Raw genomic sequence first — 23,475 nt, 5'->3', positions numbered from 1 at the left:
CGTTTGATTCTTTGTGAAACCATAACGGGTCAGTGGACTTCAGATGAGTATGCGGTCTTTCATATGTGAACCAGGATGGATTTGCATTCACACACGGGAAGAATATTGCCACACTTGTCCCAGAGCAACTCGGATGTGGTCTGATCGATCAGATCTCAGGACCCATTTGGGTCCATAAGACCAGATCTTAGCACTGACCACTTGTGATCAGCTCACTCAGGATGAATGTTAATACCAGGTCGAAACGGGGTCTCAAAAATGACCCACTAGTCACAATGGCACAGACGGTAGATATGGACCACCGGTTAGTTGGAGAAAGAAGTAAAAATCAGGTCAGTGTTGTGCCAAGCATCACAAACACTACAATTATCTGCCCACAAATGGCTGAGCATTCATCCACTCTAAATGAGCTGTAGAAAGTAGGACATGCAACCTTCATACACATGGCTGTGGGGCCAACACGTAAGGCCATCTGTCCAGCTGGCATAAAGAGGGGACATCCAGGTAATAGTTACATTTAAACATGAAACAAATCAGTGGAACCCCTCTGAAAGGCTCTGATGAAGGAAACCAGACTATGAAAAGATGTCAGAAGTGTACTGTCGGCACAGAGCAAAGGAGGAAAGAAAAAAAGGCTCTGCTCTCAAAGATGGTAAAATTATCATCAGAAAGCGCTGGTATAATCTTTTCTGAATAGAATTCTATTACAATGTGGCACCATGTGATAAATTCCTGGGCTGTCAGAAGCTAGCAAGCGGTCTTAAATACTCTCTTAAATAGGAATCAGGCAGCCCGCTAACTGTTACACAAAGTGGAGAGCCCAGCAATCACATTAAATACCCGATGTTGAAATACGGCCTCCTCTGAGATGAAAAATAGCTTTATTAGATTCATTTTCACTCGGCTAAAAATACATATTCCAGTCTTGATGTTTTTTCGCTGTGTGTAAACAGAGCAGGCTGATGCAGAATAATAATAATAATGCATGTGCACCTTCTGCCTGTTTGCAGCTCAGTTTTGTTGCGGGTGAATCTGGTTGGATAGATAAGGAGAGGTCCATGTCAGATTGGAAACATGACTGGAGCAACTCCTCTACTCATGTGGTGCTAGTTACAGAGTGCTGTAATCATATGATTTTAATATCCTGAGATCCCAAAATCAAATGTTCATATTCATATTTTAGTCCAAACATCAATTCACAACCCATATATTCAATTTAGAACAGACGGCTGTACTCGTTTTAAACCAGCCCTGTTTGAAATGGGCTGTGTTAATACTGGTTGCAGCTTTCTTTCTGAAACTATACAAGTGGCCTACAGCGATCGAGCTGCAACAGGTAAAGACCAGCTGCAGGACTCAGCCCACGGAACCATGAAGCTGCAACTCCACTGCAGCACAAAGAGCTGTTCACCTGTTTATTCAATGTTCAGTGAAGAGTGTGAGTACATAGAGCCCCAAACTGGAGAATGAGTTGTCATTGGCGTTGTAGTGAAGGCTCTGCTGTGGGTGTGATTGACAACGTCAGTTAGATTTGTTAGTTCCAGCTCCTGCTGCTACACATTGATGGACTCCTGTTTTTTCTTTAAATCATACATTATATTATATAGTCAATTAATATTGAACATATCAGGTGTACAAATCACATCAAATTTGACACAACTTCTATGGACCCTTAACAATAGATAAGCCAAGTGTGAAGCCGATAAGAGAACCGGCTCTGGAGATATGCGCTCCACATACAGCCAGAGTTTTAATTACATAGAAAAAGCTGTAAAACTATCCATTTAAAAATTTGAAACCATTTCTTGTTTGGCATTTCCTGCATGATACCTATTACTTAACTGTTCTGAACAATGACTTTTTGGATACTGACTGATTTTTGCACTCAATATCTATTTGTCAAATATAATTGAAGACTATTCTTTTCCTATATTCTTTTTTTAATCTTGGTATGATAAACTGTGACCATGATCCTGTGACCCACTCTACAGGATCAGAGCGTCACTCCTGTAGGCTAACAGAAGGATATGCACTACTGTAGGATATGTTAGTGTGGTATAGACCTCTGAATAACTCTGTTAATCTATTGGATTCTCTCATCTCCACATTAAAACATTACCCAGTGAGCAGTTCTCTCTACAATCTAAAACATTGTGAGCTGGAATAGGTTAATCATTATTCAAATCCCCCCTGAGGACCCCAACCCCCACCTCCTCTCTTGTCTCAGGCATGTTAAGAACCATTATCACAGGAAGAGAATTACATTTCCCCCAGATTGGGGCCACAAGATGGCTGCGCATGTGACTGTGCATATACAGGGTGTATACGCCGCCTGCCACTCCAGCCTGCTGTATGCCAAAAGAAAACAAAAGAGATAATCTAATTCATTTGTAGTTGATGTGTGATCCATGTTGTCTCACATACTTTGTAGAAAACTCACAGATCTTTTTGAGGAATTCTCATCTCTTGTTTTATTTATTTTTTAAACAGTATGCTGTTAATATCATCCAAAGTGAGATAACCAAGGAGAGCTCTGTTGTTGTTCGTTGCCGGTGATGAAATCAGAGTTGCCCAGGAGGGACCTGCATATAAGCAGCATGTTGTGGCATGCCACTCGCTAATGGCTTTAGGAGGAAATGGCGATGGGGCTCTGCACCCCCTCCCCTTTAAATATCCAATTAACACTTAGCAATTAAACACAGCTCTTTGGGGAATAGTTAATAAGAAGCCCGAGGCTGATTATATGAGGGTGAAGAGGCTCTAGAGATCTTTTGTTCCCCCACTTCAAACCTCCAATCAAGACCTGTGTAAATACAGTTAGTAGTCATCGGAGGGAGACTGTGTTTGCACATGACAGAGTTGTCCCTGTCTCTCTAAGAGGGACAGAGATGTATTAATGGTGCCTGCAACAATCAAGGCCTCACAAGCCCCTATGATGTAAAAGAAGTAGGTCTCTTTCACAATAGCGACAACTTGGCAGCGCCTTGTGGGAGCTAAGTCATGATTTCCCCCTGTACTATCAACCAAAGGACACAGCTGTCAACAAGTTGAGAAGCTTAAGTCAGATTCTGCCTTACAGTAACAGCCGTTCTCATTAGTGGGGACCTGACTGATGGCATTAATGTAAACCCTGTTACGTTCCCTTTTCCTCTCTGTCTGCCACACAACTTTTACTGCTGACTTAAGGCCTGTTGACGTGCCCCAGAGGGACTCTATACCGCTCTATGAATGCACCACCAAAACCAAATCCAAAGTGCAGCCAGGGTCAATGAATGTCTATTTAATGTATCATAAAAATGTGTTCTTCTTACAAAGGGAAATCCCCTTGCTTAAGCTAGGGTCAACCAGAGTTACCAAGGACTGTACTGTTTATAAAGATGGATGACTCGTCTCCACCTCCTCCCTCTTTCCAGACATTAAGCCAAACAATCCTAGATATGAATGCTGTCATCTTGTGTATTTGAAGCCAGTCTGCACAGAAGGAATCAGGGCTTAGAGCCGCCTTATCTCGGTCTCGCGGATACACATGCTTGACCTATCGCTAGTCAGTCTCAGCTGTCAATCATGAAATTAACATACATCAGTCTGATAAGAGATACCTTAAATGACAGGAATCATCTTTGAGAAAGATGTATTTGACTTGTTCGTTTGCCTTTTAGTTTAATCCATCTCCCATCCACTAACAATTTTAGGGGAGCTGTCATGTCGTCAATCTTTATATTCAGTCTATAATAGTGACAATTAACCTTTCAAACTCTCTTATCTACCCATGGCCTAGTTATTGATAGCATCATAAAGAATACACCACTAAAATATTGATAATGATAGATACTATTTATAGCATTGGAAGGAAAAGGTACAATGACAGTAAACGAAAAACTTTCTTTTCTTCCCCGTATGATTCCCATACATGACCATTGAAGTAATAGAATGTATACAAAAAGTGTAACGTTAATGTGTAAATGTACAGTGTGTTAATGCCACAAGACAGAGTCCACAGCCTTGATAGCAGAGACTGTAATTAGCTACAGCAGAGCTTTGAGCTGAACGTCACGCTCACAATGGCAATGCTAACATGCTGATTGGTTTACTATGTTCTCCATTTTAGTTTAGCTTGTACTCACACTATACACTATACTATTCACACTAAAGTCAAATTTACACGGACATTGTTCATTTCGTTAAGAACTGGTCATAAAAGAAAGTACAATTTGAACCTTACAAAAAAAAATTATCTGGTGCAACGACGTTAGGATCAATACAATTCACAGTGTGTGGAAAATGGATGCCTCTATCAAATCTCATGGCAGCTTCTCCAAAAGTTCAGACTGACTGACATTCTGATCCCTGGAGGAAAGCTAAAAACCTTGACTCCATTTCACACAGCAAAGGCAATTTCTAGGACTTGGCTATTGGCTGGTATAATTGTAACAAAACCACCTCTTAATGTCTTAATGTAGCATTATACATACTGCAGAATATAAGAAGACGGCTGTTGCTAGTGTTCAAAATGTTCCTGTTTTATGGTTACAGTTTTGAGTTCAAATATTTTACAGTTGAGCGAGCCTCATTATATGAGCCCTATCTTTTGACCATGCGGTGCAAAGTTCGGGAGAAGGAGACAGAGAACAGTGGAGAAAAATAAATATTTAGAAAGTATAATTAAGTGGCTGACATCTCTGCTGGGGAATGAATTATTCATCTATTATTTTGTAAAAAAAATGTGCATCTGCTTGGAGAGCTACATGAAAGAGAAGGGAATTGGGAGAGAAAAAAGCATGATAAAAGAGCAGGGGGACGGAGAGGAAAAAAAGAGTATGAATGGGAAACACACCAGAGAATGGATACGTGAGAGAGGAATGAAAACTGAGAAGAGAGAGGAAGGATTTTTTTAATTTAATATCGTGGACAAAGCTACAGAGTTCAGTGGGCTGAAAGCCAATGGGCTAACTTACATACACAAAATAGTAAAACTCTCCACTGTAATGTACTTAAAAGACACTAAGTTAATGTAAGGTTCTTAAGATGCAGTTTAACCTTGAAAGGTCACCAGTTTGTGCATTAAGCTTTACGACACATGAAAAACTGAAATATCACAAATATTCATCATTTTATGCATCAAAATTTACTGCAAAGTAAAAACCAAGATTTAATCCAACACTTTAATTTCACATATACACGTATATGAGTTATATAAGTATGACAGAGTATTACGGCAACTTAAAGTAATAAAGTCGAGAATCAAGTAAAAGGGAAAAATAATTTTTATATGTTCCCTTACTCAATCTGAAAAAATAATATCAGCAGCCCTTATTTATTTAGTCCATACTATGTTGTGGTTTGGGATGGGTTATATTATATCTATATGGTAGCTTTTATGATTAGGATACTTGTTGTTCCAGTCTAGCAACAAGCTACGCAGCTAGTATGGCTGTGTCCAGCGTTAGCAAAAGCTTTTACCAACAACCTCACTTATGACTTCCTCAAGGGAAGTTATTTTTTTTCAGCCCTGTCCGTTTGTATGTTGGTTGGTTTGTTTCTTTGTGATGGAGATTATATCAATACAGTTTAACAGATTTCCCTCAAAATTGGTGAAAGGATGCATTATGAGTCAGGGAAACTACCTTGAATTTTTCAAAAGTCTTTAACAGTGAGATTTTTTCAGCAATTTAGTTCTCAGAGAATAATTCATGGACATGTTTAGCGGACTAATATTTGTGTGCAATTTTGTGTAGATCCAAATAGAAATCTGGATCCAGTGAATTTAAATGTGGTTTCATAAGGGGACGGTTGGGCCTTGGATGAGGTTCTAGTAAACAAATTATATCTTGTTGTGGAAAAACAAATAGTCCTGGTTTTGCTTGATTTATGTAAGAACTTTTTCGGTAAGGCAAAGTCACCTCGGAGTCTCGCTGGCACCTGGCGGTTGCCAGACTCGACTAATTGCCTGGCGAGAGCTCTGTGACCGGAGCTTTAGAGCTGGTGGTTGGTATAATGTGTTAATGTTCTAACTCATGCTAAGCACCTTATTAAATGGTTGCTCTTGCAAAAATAGTGAACCCAAGGAAAGAAAGAAGATAGAATTGCATGGGTTTCCTTGGCTTCTCTTAAATCTTGAGCAGCCTCCCCCCCTGCATCCTGACCCCCCTGGTTGTTAGAGAGCAGTGAGGGAGGCTGATGTTTGAATGATTACCTCCTTAATGCTGACTGATTTGATTTAGCCGAGCAGAGCAGGAGAGCAGGGATCTTCCTGGTGGTGGTTTGATGGCGGCTGTGCCACAATACGATGATTTCCTGTAACAGTGGGTGTTATCAGCTCATCACAGAATCAGGAGAGCACCGTCCCAATCAGCCCCTCCTCTGAGACTCATCAGTAATTAGCAAAAATGAAATGCCTTCAATGAGAAACTGATCTACTGTAAGCAGTGCAGTTGTACTCATCACAATATAAAAGAAATGATCTTGCATTTGTTCCTTTGACAAATGCTCTTTCATTCTTGGAGAATCAAATTGTAACATGCTGTAAAGCTCAGGATAAATGTTTCTATTAGATGTTATGACAATATTACTTTCCTTTCTTTCATGATTCTTTAAAAAAAAAGAAAAACCATTCTGAGGGAGATGATAATTCCATGCCTTTGAAACAGAACCCCCTTGAATGTCTAATGCAGGAGACATAAAGACATTAGATAAGATGCAATATGTGGATTACACCTGTCATCTTCACTCTGGTATCACACACACAAGCGCACCATCTTCACCTAAACACTCCAATGGACGTCCGCATACGTTTTTCTGGAGTTTTCGTCTCTTGGAATAGAGGAGCAACAGCTATTCTCTGTGGAAGGATTTTTATTTCATCATCAGATCAGTAAATGCTCACTTTTATGCCAAGAGGATTGTGGGGGATAAAAACTGAAACTCTCACCCAAGTGGATATCTTAAAGCTGCTTTCCACATCTTATTCCTGCTTTAAAATTGTCAAATACTTCACTTGACATTCCTAAGAATTGAAGTCAAATTTTAGGTATAAAACCCTGAGTCATTTCTCAGTGTTGGACATACAGTATATAATAATCTAACCCTATCTGCTGAATTTGTTGTATTGCATGTATGTGCATGTGTTATTTATATTATATACTCTTGCAGTACAGCCCATCCAATATAAATATAATAAATATTTTGTAGTTGTGATTCTAACAATGCACTAAAAACGGGATTACCAGCAGGGACACGAACTGACGTGATCTTAACCCTCACCTCTGGATATTTTATAGCACAGGATTTTAACTCTGGTATGTGTTTCTGTCCAGCTCCACACACATCCCATGATTCACAGGAAGTGTGACAGCCTTCCTGCTCTCACAGAAAACAGTGTGATATCGTATGAGGCAGCTCTCCTTATTTACTGTGCTATATTTCCACAAGATCAACCTTTTGATGACTCCCCCCCCCAAGATCTATAGTTTAGGTTAGTTGAGTCGGATAACAAAGGAGACATCTGAGGTCAGCCATGTCACTGAGGGTTGAGGCCACTGGCAGCGTAGAAATGGTGATCAAAGTCTAAGAGCACCTCAAGCGTTGCCCCATGAATGGTTAATTTCCTCTTTTCCTTTTTTCTCTCTTACTCTAGCGGTCAAGGATTCTACCTGTTATTATTCTTGAGGTGCTCTCCATTTGCTTTCATCTGCGTCTCTGCTCTCAGAGCGGTAGAATCAGTGAAAGGCCATCTGACACACATTTTAATACTTTTGTTTTAAACAAACAGCCTGAAGACTGAAGGATGCAAATGCACACTGAACTGTAAAAGATAAGCTGTGTGTTGTTTGTCGAGCCACAGGGCTTTCTTTGTCATTAATTGCCACTCTATACCTGCGTATATAAATAGGCGTTATCAGCAGGACACGTTCATGTGAACACAGCGTGGATATTATATTTCTCCATTATATTATGCAAATATGAATGATTTCAGTAAACATTTTAAAGAAAATCTCTCAGTAAACCTGTATAGCACCTGAAATGCATTTTTTGTATCCTTTCCTGTATCCTGTTGTATTTGTCAATTTAAGTATTATTTGGTTTCATTTATGATGTCAAACCTGCTGTATGAATACATACACACACAGGTCGATACATGCATTCACACAGCTCTCACATTATAACATAATGTTTTTTTATTACACTTTTTTCAACTTACCGTCGCCTCAGAACAAACATGCTAGGAGGTGTCGGTCAGTGAATACAATAGCTGAACTGACAACACACTGACGTCAGGTTCTCGCCCATCTACAAACCATTCATTGTCAAGTATAGATAGATGTAGCCCACATAGGTGATGACGACAGGATGCAGGTTATTCAAAAGTCTTTGTTTAGTCTTTAAACCAAAAATCACAGATCAAATATAAACAATGTCATGAACCTTCAGATTTTCAGGTGTGGAGAGGTCTTCAGACACTCACCCATCTCCATTTCCTTGTGTGTCTGACCTCAGTGCCAGCTGTTCTCTGTGGCCGGGTATTTGTGCTACTGCGCCACGGCCTGTTAGTAACCTCGATGCTGTGTGTCTCTGTGTCCCTCCAGTACAAACAGGTGGAGCAGTACATGTCCTTCCATAAACTACCGGCAGATATGAGGCAGAGAATCCACGACTACTACGAGCACCGTTACCAGGGCAAGATGTTCGACGAGGAGAGCATCCTGGGAGAGCTGAACGAGCCTCTCAGAGAGGTGGGATATGACTATTCTTGTCTTGAGTCTGTATCTGTTGTGCACGTGGCCATGATGCATTCAAAAGCCTGCGTGCTTCCTGACATTCCCCTCAGTTCAGTTCACATTCACTGACATTTTACCCTAACACATGCACAGAGTATAAAAAAAATAGGTCTTCGTTTGAGGCCAAATCCAAACAAGAGTAAAACTGAGTGAAGCTTAAAAAAAAAATCCATTTCCATGTTGTCACTCCCTTATCTTTCTAGTCTGAAAACATGACAGTTCATTTGTAAAGCTCCAGCTCTTTTCTGCTGGTCTAACCAACAGCTTTTTTCATATTTTTTTCTTGGCATGCTCACACAGGAAATCATCAACTTCAACTGTCGAAAGCTGGTGGCGTCAATGCCTCTATTTGCAAATGCCGACCCCAACTTTGTCACCTCCATGCTCACCAAGCTGAAATTTGAGGTGTTCCAGCCCAGGGATTACATCATCAGGGAGGGCACCATCGGCAAGAAGATGTACTTTATCCAACACGGGGTTGTCGGTGTCCTCACCAAAGGCACTAAAGAGACCAAGCTGTCTGACGGCTGCTACTTCGGAGGTAAGACGAGCTAACTCTGCATCTGATACACAAACTCAAAGGACACACGCATCTTCCTGTGTACCTTGCACCTGGCAAGGGGAATTCTAGTAGATTTTTAACCTAGTACCTATGTTTATAATGTGGGTGTGTGAAGGTGCTTTCAGATATGCATTGAATTCTGGATAAACTCATTACATAATCTGGAGGGGTTGTATGTGATAACACAAATGTTCTCTGGGGAGTTTCTCCCGCCAGCCTCCAAATAAAAAACTGGTGAAAATGTCTGGGTTAGCCCATGTGAGAAACCAGCAGGAGATCCTCCTGAGGATTCACAGTTTGGAGGTGTTGATGACATTTCTTACACGTAACAGACCCACAGTTATAAACACTGGGCCCAGATTGAAAAATACTGGAGTTCTTCTGTAATGATATGGCCTGACATTTTACTTTGTGAGGCGACAGCATTCAGATGATTCTATTCTTGCTCTGATATCGTCATGAGCTTGAAGTTGTATGTTATGCAGAGCTCTGTCACTTCCCTTAAAATTCAGCTTCATGGTTTATGCAGGACCTTTCCCTTAATTCACATCGTGGTCTGTCTGGTGAATGTAGGACAGATTCAAATTAGGAGCATAGCATTTGCTGTAGTGAGAAATGAAGACATGTGTGTTCAAATGTGTCGGAAAGCTGTAAAATTACATACTGTAAGAATGTTTAAGTCTAAACTAATTTAACTCATGCTACATTCTTAATCAGGGTCAGAGAATTTGTCAACTGCAGAGCTTATGAAACATTTTGCAATACTGCACTCACCAAAATGAAATGAGTCTGTCCAGTATCCTTTTAGACGACACTGTGAAGTAAAGAGAAATGGTAGCAAAGCATTCAAGAGCACATGACCTTCCTGAGAGTTTAATTACGCCTTGCCTGCTCAAGTCCTTCTCTTCCAGCGGGGTCAGAGGGGGGTTTCCACAGAAATAATGAAAAGATGGCAGCCAATCTATCTCCACACATGCTAAAAATAGTCAACATTTTTGACAACATGGCCCCATCTCGCTCCAGGTCCTCGTTCTCCAAAATTTTTCCCTCCAAGGTCCCTTCTCAGCGAGGCAGGGCTCAAGATTCAGTCGGAGTTTGGAGTGAGCTCCTAGGCTTGTTTGCGCTGCATGTTTGTGTGACAGTTAGATGTTCTGCCACTCAAAGAGACTGGAGTGTGTCTCTAGGTGGCAAGGCCATCCAGGGCTGTCAATGAATTTGGTTATTTAATCAAATTATAATTAAAAAACACATTTGATTGTGAAAATGAATATTCAGTTGTGAAAAAGCACTGCCTAAGTAGTCTACCATTGCACAATGTCACATTGAAAGAAAAATAACATTAACAACTTCCATGCGATAATGATTACAGAGAGTTCACAACCCAACATGTCTGCATACAAAATGCCTCCCATACAGTCGGAGCAATTTAAAAAGCTCTGTTTGGCTAAACTTTGGATTTTGATCAGCAGCATAAATTCTTTCAACCTCAACATCCCTAAAATGTCCTCAATGAGCATGACCTGACGTCCATAGCTCCACACCAACAACCAATGTTGCCACTTATATAAGCCCTTCTCATACTCATTAATTCAATAAGTCTATTTTGAAATGAAAATGCTCAAAGTTTACACTTTAGAGATTCTGAAACTGAAATCAAATCAGCGATAAAAATGTCTGGAAAACCAAACTCCCACCCCACCCTGCATTGTGGTGCAGCCTGTTGAACAGTCATTACTTTACTCATGTAACTAAACTTGTCATTACCTTCAACATGGAGGTTATGTTTTCAACCCTGTCCGTGAGCAGATGACCATGGAACTTGGTGGAAGGATTGGGTTAAGGTCAGGGATGAACCCATACAATTTTGGTCAGGGATGAACCAACACAATTTTGGTGGATCTGGATCGGGGGTGGATGCAGGATTTTGTTTTCCCCTTCTTAACATTGCGCAATAGAGCATTTATCATTTAGCATTTATTTTCCTTGACATTCATTTATTGTGGTGAAAAAAATCTGCCACATTTAGTGGACGGATCTTTCTGAGTGTATTTATTTCACTTTTCACCAATTTTCACACCCCTAATGCATGTCAATACATAACCAGGAATGCATCCACATCTGACCTTTTTTCTCCATGCGTAAACACGTGTAGTGTAGAACAGATTTTGGAACAGAAAAAGGCTTGGTTGCTTTAATCGTAATCTTTTGAAGTGTAATTATTTCCCCCTCCTGTGCATTATAAGCACAAGGCTTTTTACTCCATTATCCTGTGATTATCTCTGGCAGTGGCAGTCCACTGGGGGTGTATGGGTGGGGGCCAGTGACGTAGGCCTGGAGCCACTGGGAGTTTATAACCAAACATGAGTTAGTCATTCATGAAATTAATTGGTGCAGGATCAGCAAGGGGGGTTGTGGCACATGTGGATCTCAGTGTGCTTTTCAGGATCAGCATGCAGAAGGTCGAAAGCAATTAGTATTTTTAAAATGTCTGTGTTTTTATTAATGTGCCTGAAAGCAGACCTCTGCAGTGTTGAGTCCTTGTATGGGTGAGGGGCGTACTTGTGACGGTGTAATGAGAACAAGGAGCTGAAGCTGTCCAGTTGTTCATTTTTGTCAAGCACGCTCATCGTCAGCAGACTCTGGTTTACAGTACAGCAAATGGCGTGCGTATGCGCTCATCAACATCTCGGCAAACTCATGTACCGTATACTCATTCATTCATAGACAACATGAATTATTTACGCAATTATATACTTAGCAGTCTACTCCAGTTTGTTAGCTGCTGGATTAGCTCGAGCCAGAGAGCCTAAAGTCTAAAGTGGACACGACGTGTCCTGGACGGGAGCGTCGGCTGGGCACACAGCAGTCCAGTGGAGAGGGGAAATGTGATGTGACTTCAGTACTCACGCCAAGGGACACATGGATCGCTGCCAAGCCCGCTCTCTGGATGCTGCTCTGGGCTCAGAAAGAAAACACGCACCCTCCCTCCATCCTCCTGCCTCCTTCTCTCCTTATAGTTCAGTTCAGAAACACTTATCGAAAAACTACATCTCCGCCACCCTCTCAACTTAACAGGTCTTAACAGGTTATTGTTGTTATAGTTCATCCTGCATCCAGTCCAGTAATTGATGTGTTGCCAGTGGCAGACCGTGGCTCTCTTGTGGTTGGAGCTCGATGACCTAGTGGCGGCCCTGCATGCCAGTCAGAGGTGCTTATCAAAAGCTGCCTTTGATTGCACCGCTAAGATGGCTCACTTTGCCTCTGAGTGAGTGGCTTGTAGCAGCCCTGTGAGCAGGCGCCCTGAAAAGATAGAGACACAGCCAGAGAGTTGGAGGCGGTGGCAGCGGAGTATGTTTTGACTGCACAGCAATCTCCTGTGTCATCTTTTTGGCTTTACTCCGTCTCTGATTGGTTCTCCGGCAAATGGTTGCTCTTTAAATCCATACTCTTGTTAAGTCCTTGGTTAGGGAACTAATACTCGTCCACTCTCTGCTCTCTATCACTTCTTTATTTTTACCTCTTTTCCCAAAATGACGGGTCTGTCAAGCTGCCAAATGACCACACTGACTAGTGAGTCAGTGAGAGAGGCTGGCAGCAGCGAAGGCTCAGGTAATCCTTGTGGTCCTTAACCAAGTTAACACCCCAACACATCTTATTCTGAAGCAGCTTCAGCTGAAGGTGGAGGCACGGCGGCAGCTGACTGAGTGACAGAATGGGGGGTATGGTAATATAGGAGTCTTATACAATATGACAGGTTGGTTAGGATAGGATGATAAATGATGTGCGATGTCATATGACACAAAACACTGACATACTGGGCTTGTTGTTGTGAGTGAAGAGTCATGTTTTGTATAACTGATCAGATGCTTGGGGCTCATGCTTTTTTTCTGATATATAAGTTACTTTATTTATATCTTTGGGCTATTGCTGGATTTTTCCATATTCTACTCAATAGGTTTGAATTAAAGAGTCGGTTCAATGAGTAAATCATTCAGTCCGCTTCACGTGTGTCAGTTCAGCTGAATGTTAACATGCATTCCAACATGCTCATAATAACAACATTATCAAGCTGTTGTGTAATAGATTTCATGTTTACTGTGTTCACTGTGTGTTTCACAAATAGAATAATAGTCATACTAGTTGCTTGGAAATTGATTGGAAGTAAAATGTTCATCCTTTTGATGGAACTAGATGTAAAGAGAAGGGATAAGTTACTAAGAAAAATCCAAAGAGGGACCTGAATGCCTGCATCAAAATCCCATGGCTGTATATACAATAGTTCAGATAAGTTTCTGTCCAAAAAAACAAATAAAGTTGTGAGAGCATTAATCTTCTTCTTCTGGGAAACATACTGTATATTGTGCAATTTTGACCAGTTTTTGGTGAAAGTTCAGTAAGTTACAAAGTAGTGAAATTATCAACAGCCCTACATTGCCATCCTAAGGGACATAACACCAGCAGTGCACAAGCATTATCTACCATTAGAATATTTGCAGAAACCTCTGTCTGTCTCTCTGTTGGTCTGTATGTGACTTGCATAACTTGGGAACAATTATCTTATCGGCTTCAATTTGGTCATGTGTATTGTGAGAGGCCCAGGGAACCTCAGTGTTCAATTTTGAGAAATTTGGACATTTAAAATCATAACAAACAGGCGTCCCGTGCTCTGTAGCTGCGTCAGCTGGGACTCATTTATGTAAGTGACGTAGATCATGACAATATCAAGTTCACAACAATGGTGCGTTCTTGACAACAGCAACAACTAGTTGCGGTTTCTGTCTTCTGAGTCCAGCTTCACTGAACTTTTAATAAACAGGTGAGCAGCTCTTTGTGCAGCAGCTTCAGGGTTCTGTGGACTGAGCCTTGCAGCAGGTCTTAACCCACTTTGGCTTAATAGCTGCAGGTCACTTTTACAGTTTCAGAAAAAAAACTGCAACCAGCATTAACAAAGGCCAAGTGAACAGGAGACCGTACAAGTGTTATAAATAGAACAATGGAAAATGCCAACAGTAACTTTAAATAAAATACGTTTTGAATTCAAGACTTCAAACTAAAATGAGCTTAATTAGCATTTGCAGGTACTACATGTTCTGATCCGTGAATGTTGGTTTACTGTGTTTTTTTTCCCTCACTAACATAAACATCTAACTTCTTACCTATTCAGAGGGTGAAAAAAGACACAATGAGATATGACGGGCGCACAGCGCTGCTGTGCTGAAACACACCAGATATCCTCTACCTGCCTGTGCTTGCTAGCCAAACGGAAGGTGTTTGCGTAGCTATGCTAATGCTGTGAGGGAGTTATCATGACATGTCACAGGGAATCAGGAAGCCTACTGCGGATGCTTCAAAAGGTTAGAGAGTGTGCGCTCCGTGGGCTGTGGGCAGTGTCAGGGAGGGAGATGGGAGCTGACAGCAGGACTCAGAATCCAGGTGAGCTTTGCAAGACCAGGCTGCAGGACACAGATACTTCATCACAAACCAGGCAGCCCTGCTCATACTCATTAATTCACATCCATGCACGGTCATAAGCAGGGAGAAAGGCAACCACGCACACACACACACACACACACACACACACACACACACACACACACACACACACACACACATACACTCAAAGGCCAGTATTTGCACATGTATACATAAAATCAGCCAATAATGTTAATGTTGCTATCGTTGGAAAGTTATACAGAGTGAAATAAACATTAAGGACCCTTATTTTACGTTCACTTTTGATTAAACTAAAATGAAAATCTTGCGTAAAATTGAGAGCTGTTGCAAGGGACTCTGCGTGAATCATCTATCAACTAATTCCAGATCAATATGTCTGTTTGTGTGTAGAAAGACAGTTCAAGAGGACGGTTCATCTTACCGGCTTCAACTTGGTGTATGTGTTTTCAAGGGCCCTAGGTAGTATGTTGAATTATTTGTCATTTGCTCATGTGATTTAGTCAATGTTGATAAAACTTAAATAACTACAGTGCTCTGTAGAGGCCGTAGCTAGGACTCATCAGCGACAGCATCTCTAGTTCTTCGTTCTGAGTCAAGCTTCAGCAAACATGGGATAAAAAAGTAAACAGCTCTTTGCGCGTCAGCTTCAGGGCTCTGTAGACTGAGTCCTGTAGTCTGTCTTAAATTTCTTCAGCTCAATTACTGCAGGTCACTTTTTCAGTTTCAGAAATAAAACTGCAACCAGCATTAACACAGGGCAAGAAAACAGCCCATTCAAGACAGGCCGGTTTAGAACAGGCACAGCACTAGTCTTTCTAATAAGAGCCCAGGTCATAAAGGCTGTACCAGAAAAAAACTGTCATTTTACTCTTCCCTCCTCAGAGCTAAAATAACGTGTTATTATTATTCAAATTAAATGACTGCATTGTCATTTAAATGTGAAAGAGAAACACATCGTGGCTATGATAAAGATGAGTTTTCATTTTAGACAATATGACAGTGTTGTGTCTACTTCACTGACTTTCTAAACACAGTTTTAGGAGCACATATCATTGCTGAGCCAGATGAACTCAAAGCCGAACAGGAAAGTACAAAAGCACAATTCATTCTCAGCCAGATATCAGTACACCGGTTATCTTGTACCATGCTGGTATTATAGCTTTGCTAATTTGAGCTAAAAAAGCCAAAAGTTTTGGGCTGCTTATGAGTCATCTCTTTGTCACTGAGGTCCACACAGGAATGAAAGATTGTAGAAGCGGCTGCTGGGTTTGAGGAGAAAACATGCACATCTTATAGAATACAGGGAGAGCTACACCGACAAAGCCCATTCTGAGATTTCATGCAGGATTTGGGGAGCGCTTCACTGAGTCAGAGGAGATGTGAATAAGCACTGGGAGCAGAGCATTCACAAAAATATATTGAATGTAAGTCTCAAACCATCCACAAAATGTCTTGAACTGAACAGTGAAGTATACAGAAGTTTGCATTTCACTCAGCAGGATGACACGTTTTATATTTTGAATAATGGAGTGGAGTGACAAGTATTGCACAAATAAATATGGACTACATACATTATAAATATCCAATAAACATATGGTTTAAACAATAATATAATTGATAATGTGGAGCTATGGAAATATGATTTCATCCTTGTTTTTTACAATGAGCATTACACTCAAGGATGTGGTATGGGTTAGGGAAGAAGCCAGCAAATCTTGGTGAGAACATAGAGGGTGAGAACCAAATCAGTGACAAGCTTGTTTAGCACTTTTACGAAAAACAACATACACTTTATGTGGACCCACATTTTTCTTGACTACTGATGTTAAGTACCAGATATTCAGGACAGTGTGGATCTTCAGAGCAGCCGCCTGCATTTAGCCCCTCTGCACTCAGAGATGTCCACTAATCTCTTATTGTGTACCTCCAGGCGGGTTGCACCAGACCCAAACCCGGCCATGGATTTTTTATTTCTCATTCTGCTCTTGTCGTTCAGATGGCACTGCTAAGTGTTTGGGCTTCACTTGCTTTCTGCAAAGACAGTTAGATGAGGCCAAAGAGCTCGCTGCAGCTCATCGCCTCATCTTGGCAGTATTGGCTTCATCCAGAATGCCACGGTACAAGAGGATTTAATACAGATGCTCCTCTCCAGAGGGGATTACTGGAGCAGTGCTGCGGGAAATGGACCCCCAGCACAGCTACAACCAGGGCTGCCCCCTCCAGCACACACTTAAGAGTGTGCACACACAAACACATGTGCCAACACGCAGTGTGCATACAAACACAGGCAGGCGAGCACTGGGTTTTATCTATCACATCCACACAGCTTTCTGAGTTAACCCAGGCATTGTCCATTCACCCATGCGCTCTCTCGCTCCCTCTCTCTCACCCACATGCACTCACAAACAGGAGCACACTACATATGATGTTGTTCTTATGCTTCATACACACTGCATATTCCTCCTTCACTGCCCTGTCACTTCATACATACACTCTTTATCTGTTACCCAATCGCAATTTTCAAACCATTGAGCACAATCATAACCATTTCATACTCACTGACCAGAAGAGTACAGCGTACTGTACAATTTAATGCAATGGAGTCACTGTCGTGAATGCTCCGTACTCTATGTTGGCGTTGTAGAATATTTTGCATGAATTTTTTTGAGTTGACGACCAACTTCATGACATCATATTCTTCTCTGTCATCGTGCCGAAATACAAACACTATGTAAAATAGTACCTAAAGCGGCGGCCCCCTGTGAAATATAGACATAATATCCACATTTTCTACAGTAAATGGAAAATGTCTTGGAGGGTTAAACGGAATTAAAAGGCAATTTAGAGAAAGACAGTGAGGGTAGAGGGTCAAACATCCAGGAGATTTCTGGAGATAAGTTGGATAAAAAGATTTGATATGATGTATGCTAAAGGGACAGAAGGTAGAAAAGTGAATTCCCTGTGTGTGTGTGTGTGTGTGTGTGTGTGTGTGTGTGTGTGTGTGTGTGTGTGTGTGTGTGTGAGTGAGAGAGAGAGATGGAAATGAAGGAGGGTGATAGCGAAGACAGGAAGTGAGGGTGGAGGATGAGCTGAAAGCTGAAGAGAAAAAACATTAGGGGTTGTGTACAAACACACAGAAAGGAGTTAATAAATGCGTCATTGTCACTTAACCCCTGTCCATATAAATACACACATATATACAATATATATACATGACCTTCATCTAAGTATATTCATATACTTTAGACATAATGTGTGTATATATAGAAGATCTAGCCTATATTTTCCCCACCACCTCTCCCATACTGCTCTCATGAATAAAATACTGGCATGCATACGCACATATATAGTACATTTACATCCATCTGTGTACTCACACACACGTTCATGCATAGCCGACGTGCTGCCACACACACACCATGTCTCTGTGACAGAGCTGTACAGCAGTGCAGCTTGTTAAATGGAGCATTATTTTCCTGTGCAGACATGAGGGCTGGCAGGCCTCTAAGCTCTGAAAATGGCATTAAGTTCTGTTGCGATGGATTACTGAAAAGTTGTTGTTTTTAATGCAAAAAAATGAAACTGCTCTAGATTTCACCTATTTGAAAAATATTTTTTTTATTGTGTCATACTGAAGAAAATAAAGAGATACAACCATACACTTTAGATCATGTCGAAAGGGGTAAAGGTATTTGTGTTATTATTTGCTATGGGGAAATTGTGGGTCTTATGTTACTTTGTTTTCATTAAGTACCAGGCGTGAAATCTTTTGTTGATCACAGCAGTAGCAGTACCCCAATATATGTGGATGGAAATGTGGCCAGGACATAATTTACATTTGTTTGAGATTTGTAGTGAGTACGAAAAAGTGACTATGAGGGGCCGTACAATGAACCACCTCTCAGCTCGGGGTTTGCGTGCCCTGTTCCAACACTCCTGAGCATTATGTAACTGTTTTTATCTCTTGATGTTTGAGCATCTGTCTGTCACAGAGAAATGTATTGTTTTATCACCAGTATCATTGATTTTAAGATTCAAACACAAGTGGGCTTCTGGATTTAACCCAATGACATAACCCTATCTTTTTTTGTGTTTTGTTGCAGAGATTTGTTTGCTGACGCGGGGTAGAAGGACAGCCAGCGTGCGAGCGGACACATACTGTCGCCTGTACTCACTGTCTGTCGACAACTTCAATGAGGTGCTGGAGGAGTATCCTATGATGAGAAGGGCCTTTGAAACGGTTGCACTAGACAGATTGGACCGTATAGGTAAGAAAATGATCTTTAAAAAGATGATGTATGATTTAAATCTTTAATATGATGTAAACTGTCGAGAACATAAAGAATACAAGAATATAATTTATATTTACATTTAATAAAAGCTTTTTATTAATAATTTCACCTAGTCACCATATGACTGGGTAGATTTAACCAGTGGAGAATACCAATCACTGTACCTTTGTTTTCTTTTCCGAGGGTGTGTTTAGCTCAGCATTCTGAAATGAATAGGGCAAAAAACGCCTGAAATTACTTTCAAAGTCATCTTCATTTAAATATGTTGATAGAGCTGTGGTTTTGAAATCCCTCCGTGACTTTCCCTACATATACAATAGACTTTCTCTCCTTATCCATCCCTGTTCCCAGGCTCAGCAGATGAAAAATTCACAATGAAAGGCACGCCCGTATCATCACTCAGCCATCACTGCATGCTCTGTTTTATCCTCAGCTATGTTTAGAATGGAAGATAGAGGAATTGCTTTAGGGAGTCTCTTTGTAGAAAATGGCTGCTTTGAAAAGATGTGGTGGGCTGATAGGCGTGCTTCTGTGAGATGGTCTCCTGCGTACTGCAATGCTGCCGAGCATGCTCATGTACAAACCTCTTCCCTTTATAAAGTCACTCACAAAGCACTGAAATTCATTATTGTCTTGATGGACTGTGCACAATCTGACTGGAGGAATGAAGGTGATAAAGGGTCAGGTGGTGCAGAGGTCAAGCTCAATATACAGTAGGTACAATAGCTCACAGCAATGCTTCTGCTAATCTGCCACGAGTCATAAGAGAAAATGGGGAGATTGATCCAGGCCTAATTGTATTTACATATCTTCAGGTTTCATGGCCTAAATTGAAAATGGCAGTCATGTGAATTAACCCCATCACTGCTCATGTGGCCATTCAACAATGACTAATGGACTTTGTGGTCTAAGTTGGACACATTTCTCTGGAAGGTTTGTTAGCAGTTGGTATGACTGTTATAATGATGTAACTCCAACCTGTCTCTTTGACCTTGAGCACAGCTCATGAGGACTTGGTTTTCCTGTACATGTGCCCCAATAATGGAAATGAGGGAGTACAAGATATTAGGGGCAAGCATTTCTTAAAATTGCGAAAAGAAACTGTATCCTGATGATGGATTATTTCAAGGAAACTGTTGCAGTTTATAGCAATATGGTTTCAGGTTGATCCTCGATTCTTTTTTTCTTTTATGTTTCCCTTTTGAGATTAACAACCAACAACAAAAGAGAAAATATGACATCCATAGATATATGCCGACTTGTTATATTTCCTCAGTTTACACTCTATCCCAGGCTGAACCTGCACCTTGTGGGACAATGTTTTCTTTATGTTTTGTCTCTGTTACCGAGGGAATCACAGTAACAGCTATTTAAACAAACATTGCCTACACCTTAGGCTGTCAGGCATTCTGAACGTCTGTCTCTGGGTAGTTACTGTATCTATTGTTGTTTCTCTTACTCTGTGCTCTTTCATGCTTTGTCTTTGCCTTCTACTCCATCCCTCTGTCTCTTTCTGAAAAATATTTTCCTCCCTTTTCCCACTTGTGATTTTCATATATATTTATTTGCTTTATTTTCTGTCTTTGTGTGTGAGGATGCTATATTAGAAAGGGTTGCTGGAAAATAGGGTGCTTATTCGAGTACACCAATACGTCAACCTGGTTCTAACTGCCAAGGAGATTTATGCTCCTGCTCTTTTTATCTGTCTTTTATCTAACCTGTCACTTTGTGTCTGTTTTTTTCTCCGTGTGCTTTTAAAGGCAAGAAAAACTCCATCCTGCAGCATAAGGTTCAAAACGACCTCAGCTCTGGTGTACTCAACTACCAGGAGAATGAGATCATACAGCAGATTGTGCAGCATGATAGGGACATGGCGCACTGCGCCCACCTCATGCAGAATGCTCCACCCCAGACGCCTCCCTCGCCAACTCCTGTCATCTGGGCCCCCCTCATCCAGGCCCCTCTCCAAGCAGCAGCCGCCACCACTTCAGTAGCCATTGCACTGACGCACCATCCCCTCTTCCCGCCAACACTCTTCAGGCCTCCAGTTTCTGTTCTGGGGTCCCTAAAGGACCCTTCCAGTCGATTCAAGAAGTTCCATGCATTTGTTCCTTCATCCACAACACCTGGCTCTGCTAAGATATCCCCCTCTAGCACACCCGCTCAACTGCACACTGAGGTGGACATGCCATTGTTGGCCTCTTTTCAGGCCCAACAAAATACTGCAGTTTCAGGGGCAACTGGCTCTCGCCAACAGGCTTCAGGTAGCACAGGCCAGCAAGGACCTAGTAGGGGTGGATCTTCTTCAAGTGGAGGAGGGGTGTCTGCCTTCCCTTTTGGACCTTACTCATCCACTGGATCACCCTCATCTAGTATGGCCCAGCTGCACCCACAGCCACAGCATCATCAGCCCTTTCGATCCAGCACTCCACCTCTTTCAAACCTCTTCAACCAGGGATCTACAGGTGGAAGCACAGGGTCAGGAATAAGTGGAGGGGCAGTTGGAGCCTGTGGTGGTGCCACAGGATGGTCTACAGGTGGAGCGGTAGGAGGTTCTGTGGAAGACGCCAATGGACGAGACCTTCCTTGGGCTGGAGAGGAATTTGTAACTGGAACAACAGAATCTACTCTTGAAGGGCACTTTGGTTTGGGAGGAGCTAATGGTGGGTCAGTAGGAGGTATCTCAGGGGAATCATTGGGAGGGATCTCTGATGGGTCAGGGGGTGCTGCTTATAGCAGGTTAGCAGGTGGAGCATCAGGTGGGTCAGTAGGGGGCATTGCTTGTGGGCCAATAGGTGATGCAGCCAGGAGATCAATGGGAGGGTTATCTAGAGGATCAGTTGGAAGGGCTTCTGGCGGATCAGTACCAGGGTCCACTGGAGAATTATTTGTAGTGACGTCCACTGGAGCATCATTTGGTGGAACATCTAGTGGATCGATAGGAATGGTAGGGAATCCTAGTGGATCGTTGAGAAAGGCTTCCAGTGGATCAACAAGTACATCAACTAGCCATTCAGGAGGAGGGTTGAGTGGGACAGGGGGAGGGGTAATTGGAGGACATATTGGCAGAGCAGCAGGAGGGGCAGTAGGGGGTCATATTGGAGAGGCTATAGCTAGTCCTGGAGGAGTGGCTTCTGTTGGAATTACAGCTGGACATATTGGTTCCTCCTGTTGTCAGAGTCCTATATCTACTGGCTCATCCAGCCCTATGCCAGGGCAGCTTCTCCATAGCCAGCCCCCTCCAAAGCCCCCTCAGGTGACTCCGCTGCAGCAGTTTGCTGGGGGAGGCAGGACTACCAGTGGCTTAAACCTCTTCCATTCCCCTACACAAGGCTCCCCATCCTCCAGCAGAGGACAGTCCAGCCTGCAGCCTGCTGAGGGCTCCCCATCTTCCCTCAGCCATTTTAGCATTTCAGGCCTCCAGTCTGGCTTTCTTCCACACCAGATATCCCTAGAGAGGTCTGCCCTGGCCTCACTGGCCCAGTATGGTTCAGCAAACGCCTCCCCCTGCCTTACCCCAGGGGCACCAAGCCCTACTGTTCAAAGCCCAGTGGCTGGCAGAACTTTCCACTACAGTGACCCCTCCAGTACCACAGGATCCCACAGTTCGCTGCTGATGCCTCAGTCATCTGTCCCTTCACAGCTTCCCAGTCAGCCACAAACAACAGGGAGAGATTCTCCACTGGGTCGCTTTTCTGAGGACCTAAAGCTTTTATCCAGCTCACACCCATCTCTGCCCCAGGAAGTTACCCAGTACTTCGCCCACCAATCTCCTCACTCCTCGGTGGAAACTGGATATTACCCCTCACCCTTTTCCTCACCCACTCTTATGCCCAAACCCTGTAGCTCAGTGCCAGGGCACATGACTCCTCCTATCCAGATGTCTCCAGGGCACCCTCACCAGACTCAGTCCCCGGAGGCCTCCTCAGCCTTGCTTCTACGGAGGGGCTCATCCACCTACTCATCTGATCTAGAACCTCAAACTGTCCGCTCTAAACTCCCTTCCAATTTGTGAGGATTGATCACACCCTCCTGTGCTCCTCAAAACTAGATCACATGCAAACTCTCCATGTGTGGGCTCTCTTTTCTTTGTGTCTTTAGACCTCACTGTGTTCCACCTCTCATTTTACCAAGATCTTGAATTTACTGTGATTTGAAAGAGACTTTACTGGGTAACTTGGAGCTCTAGAATAGTTATTTATTTTATGATTTGTTCTCTTTTTTTTTTTTATTTCTACACAATGTATATAGATAGAGATATATTTAAATGATAAGTTAATCAAGGGACTAGGAGGGTGTGAAAAATAATCTAATTTCTTTCTTTCTATAACTATGCCAAATTCATCTTTTGATGTTTGGAAAGGTAATTCAATGGACTACACAATAGTACTTT

At 42.1% G+C, this 23,475-nt stretch overlaps 1 protein-coding gene across 1 annotated transcript in view; it reads left to right on the top strand.

The window, feature by feature from the left end:
• The window catches only part of hcn4 (hyperpolarization activated cyclic nucleotide-gated potassium channel 4), a 68,237-nt gene extending 45,140 nt beyond the window's left edge, over positions 1-23,097 (top strand). The window contains exons 5-8 of the mRNA XM_053421065.1: positions 8,583-8,729; positions 9,075-9,315; positions 18,894-19,058; positions 20,843-23,097. Of these exons, the coding sequence (XP_053277040.1) occupies positions 8,583-8,729; positions 9,075-9,315; positions 18,894-19,058; positions 20,843-23,097 (2,808 nt within the window). The remainder of the gene's footprint in view (positions 1-8,582; positions 8,730-9,074; positions 9,316-18,893; positions 19,059-20,842) is intronic.
• The last annotated feature ends 378 nt before the right edge of the window (positions 23,098-23,475 follow it).

Source organism: Pleuronectes platessa, chromosome 1, assembly GCF_947347685.1.
Source record: "Pleuronectes platessa chromosome 1, fPlePla1.1, whole genome shotgun sequence".
Classification (NCBI taxonomy): Eukaryota; Metazoa; Chordata; class Actinopteri; order Pleuronectiformes; family Pleuronectidae; genus Pleuronectes; species Pleuronectes platessa.
This window is presented reverse-complemented; position numbering and strand designations above follow the sequence as displayed.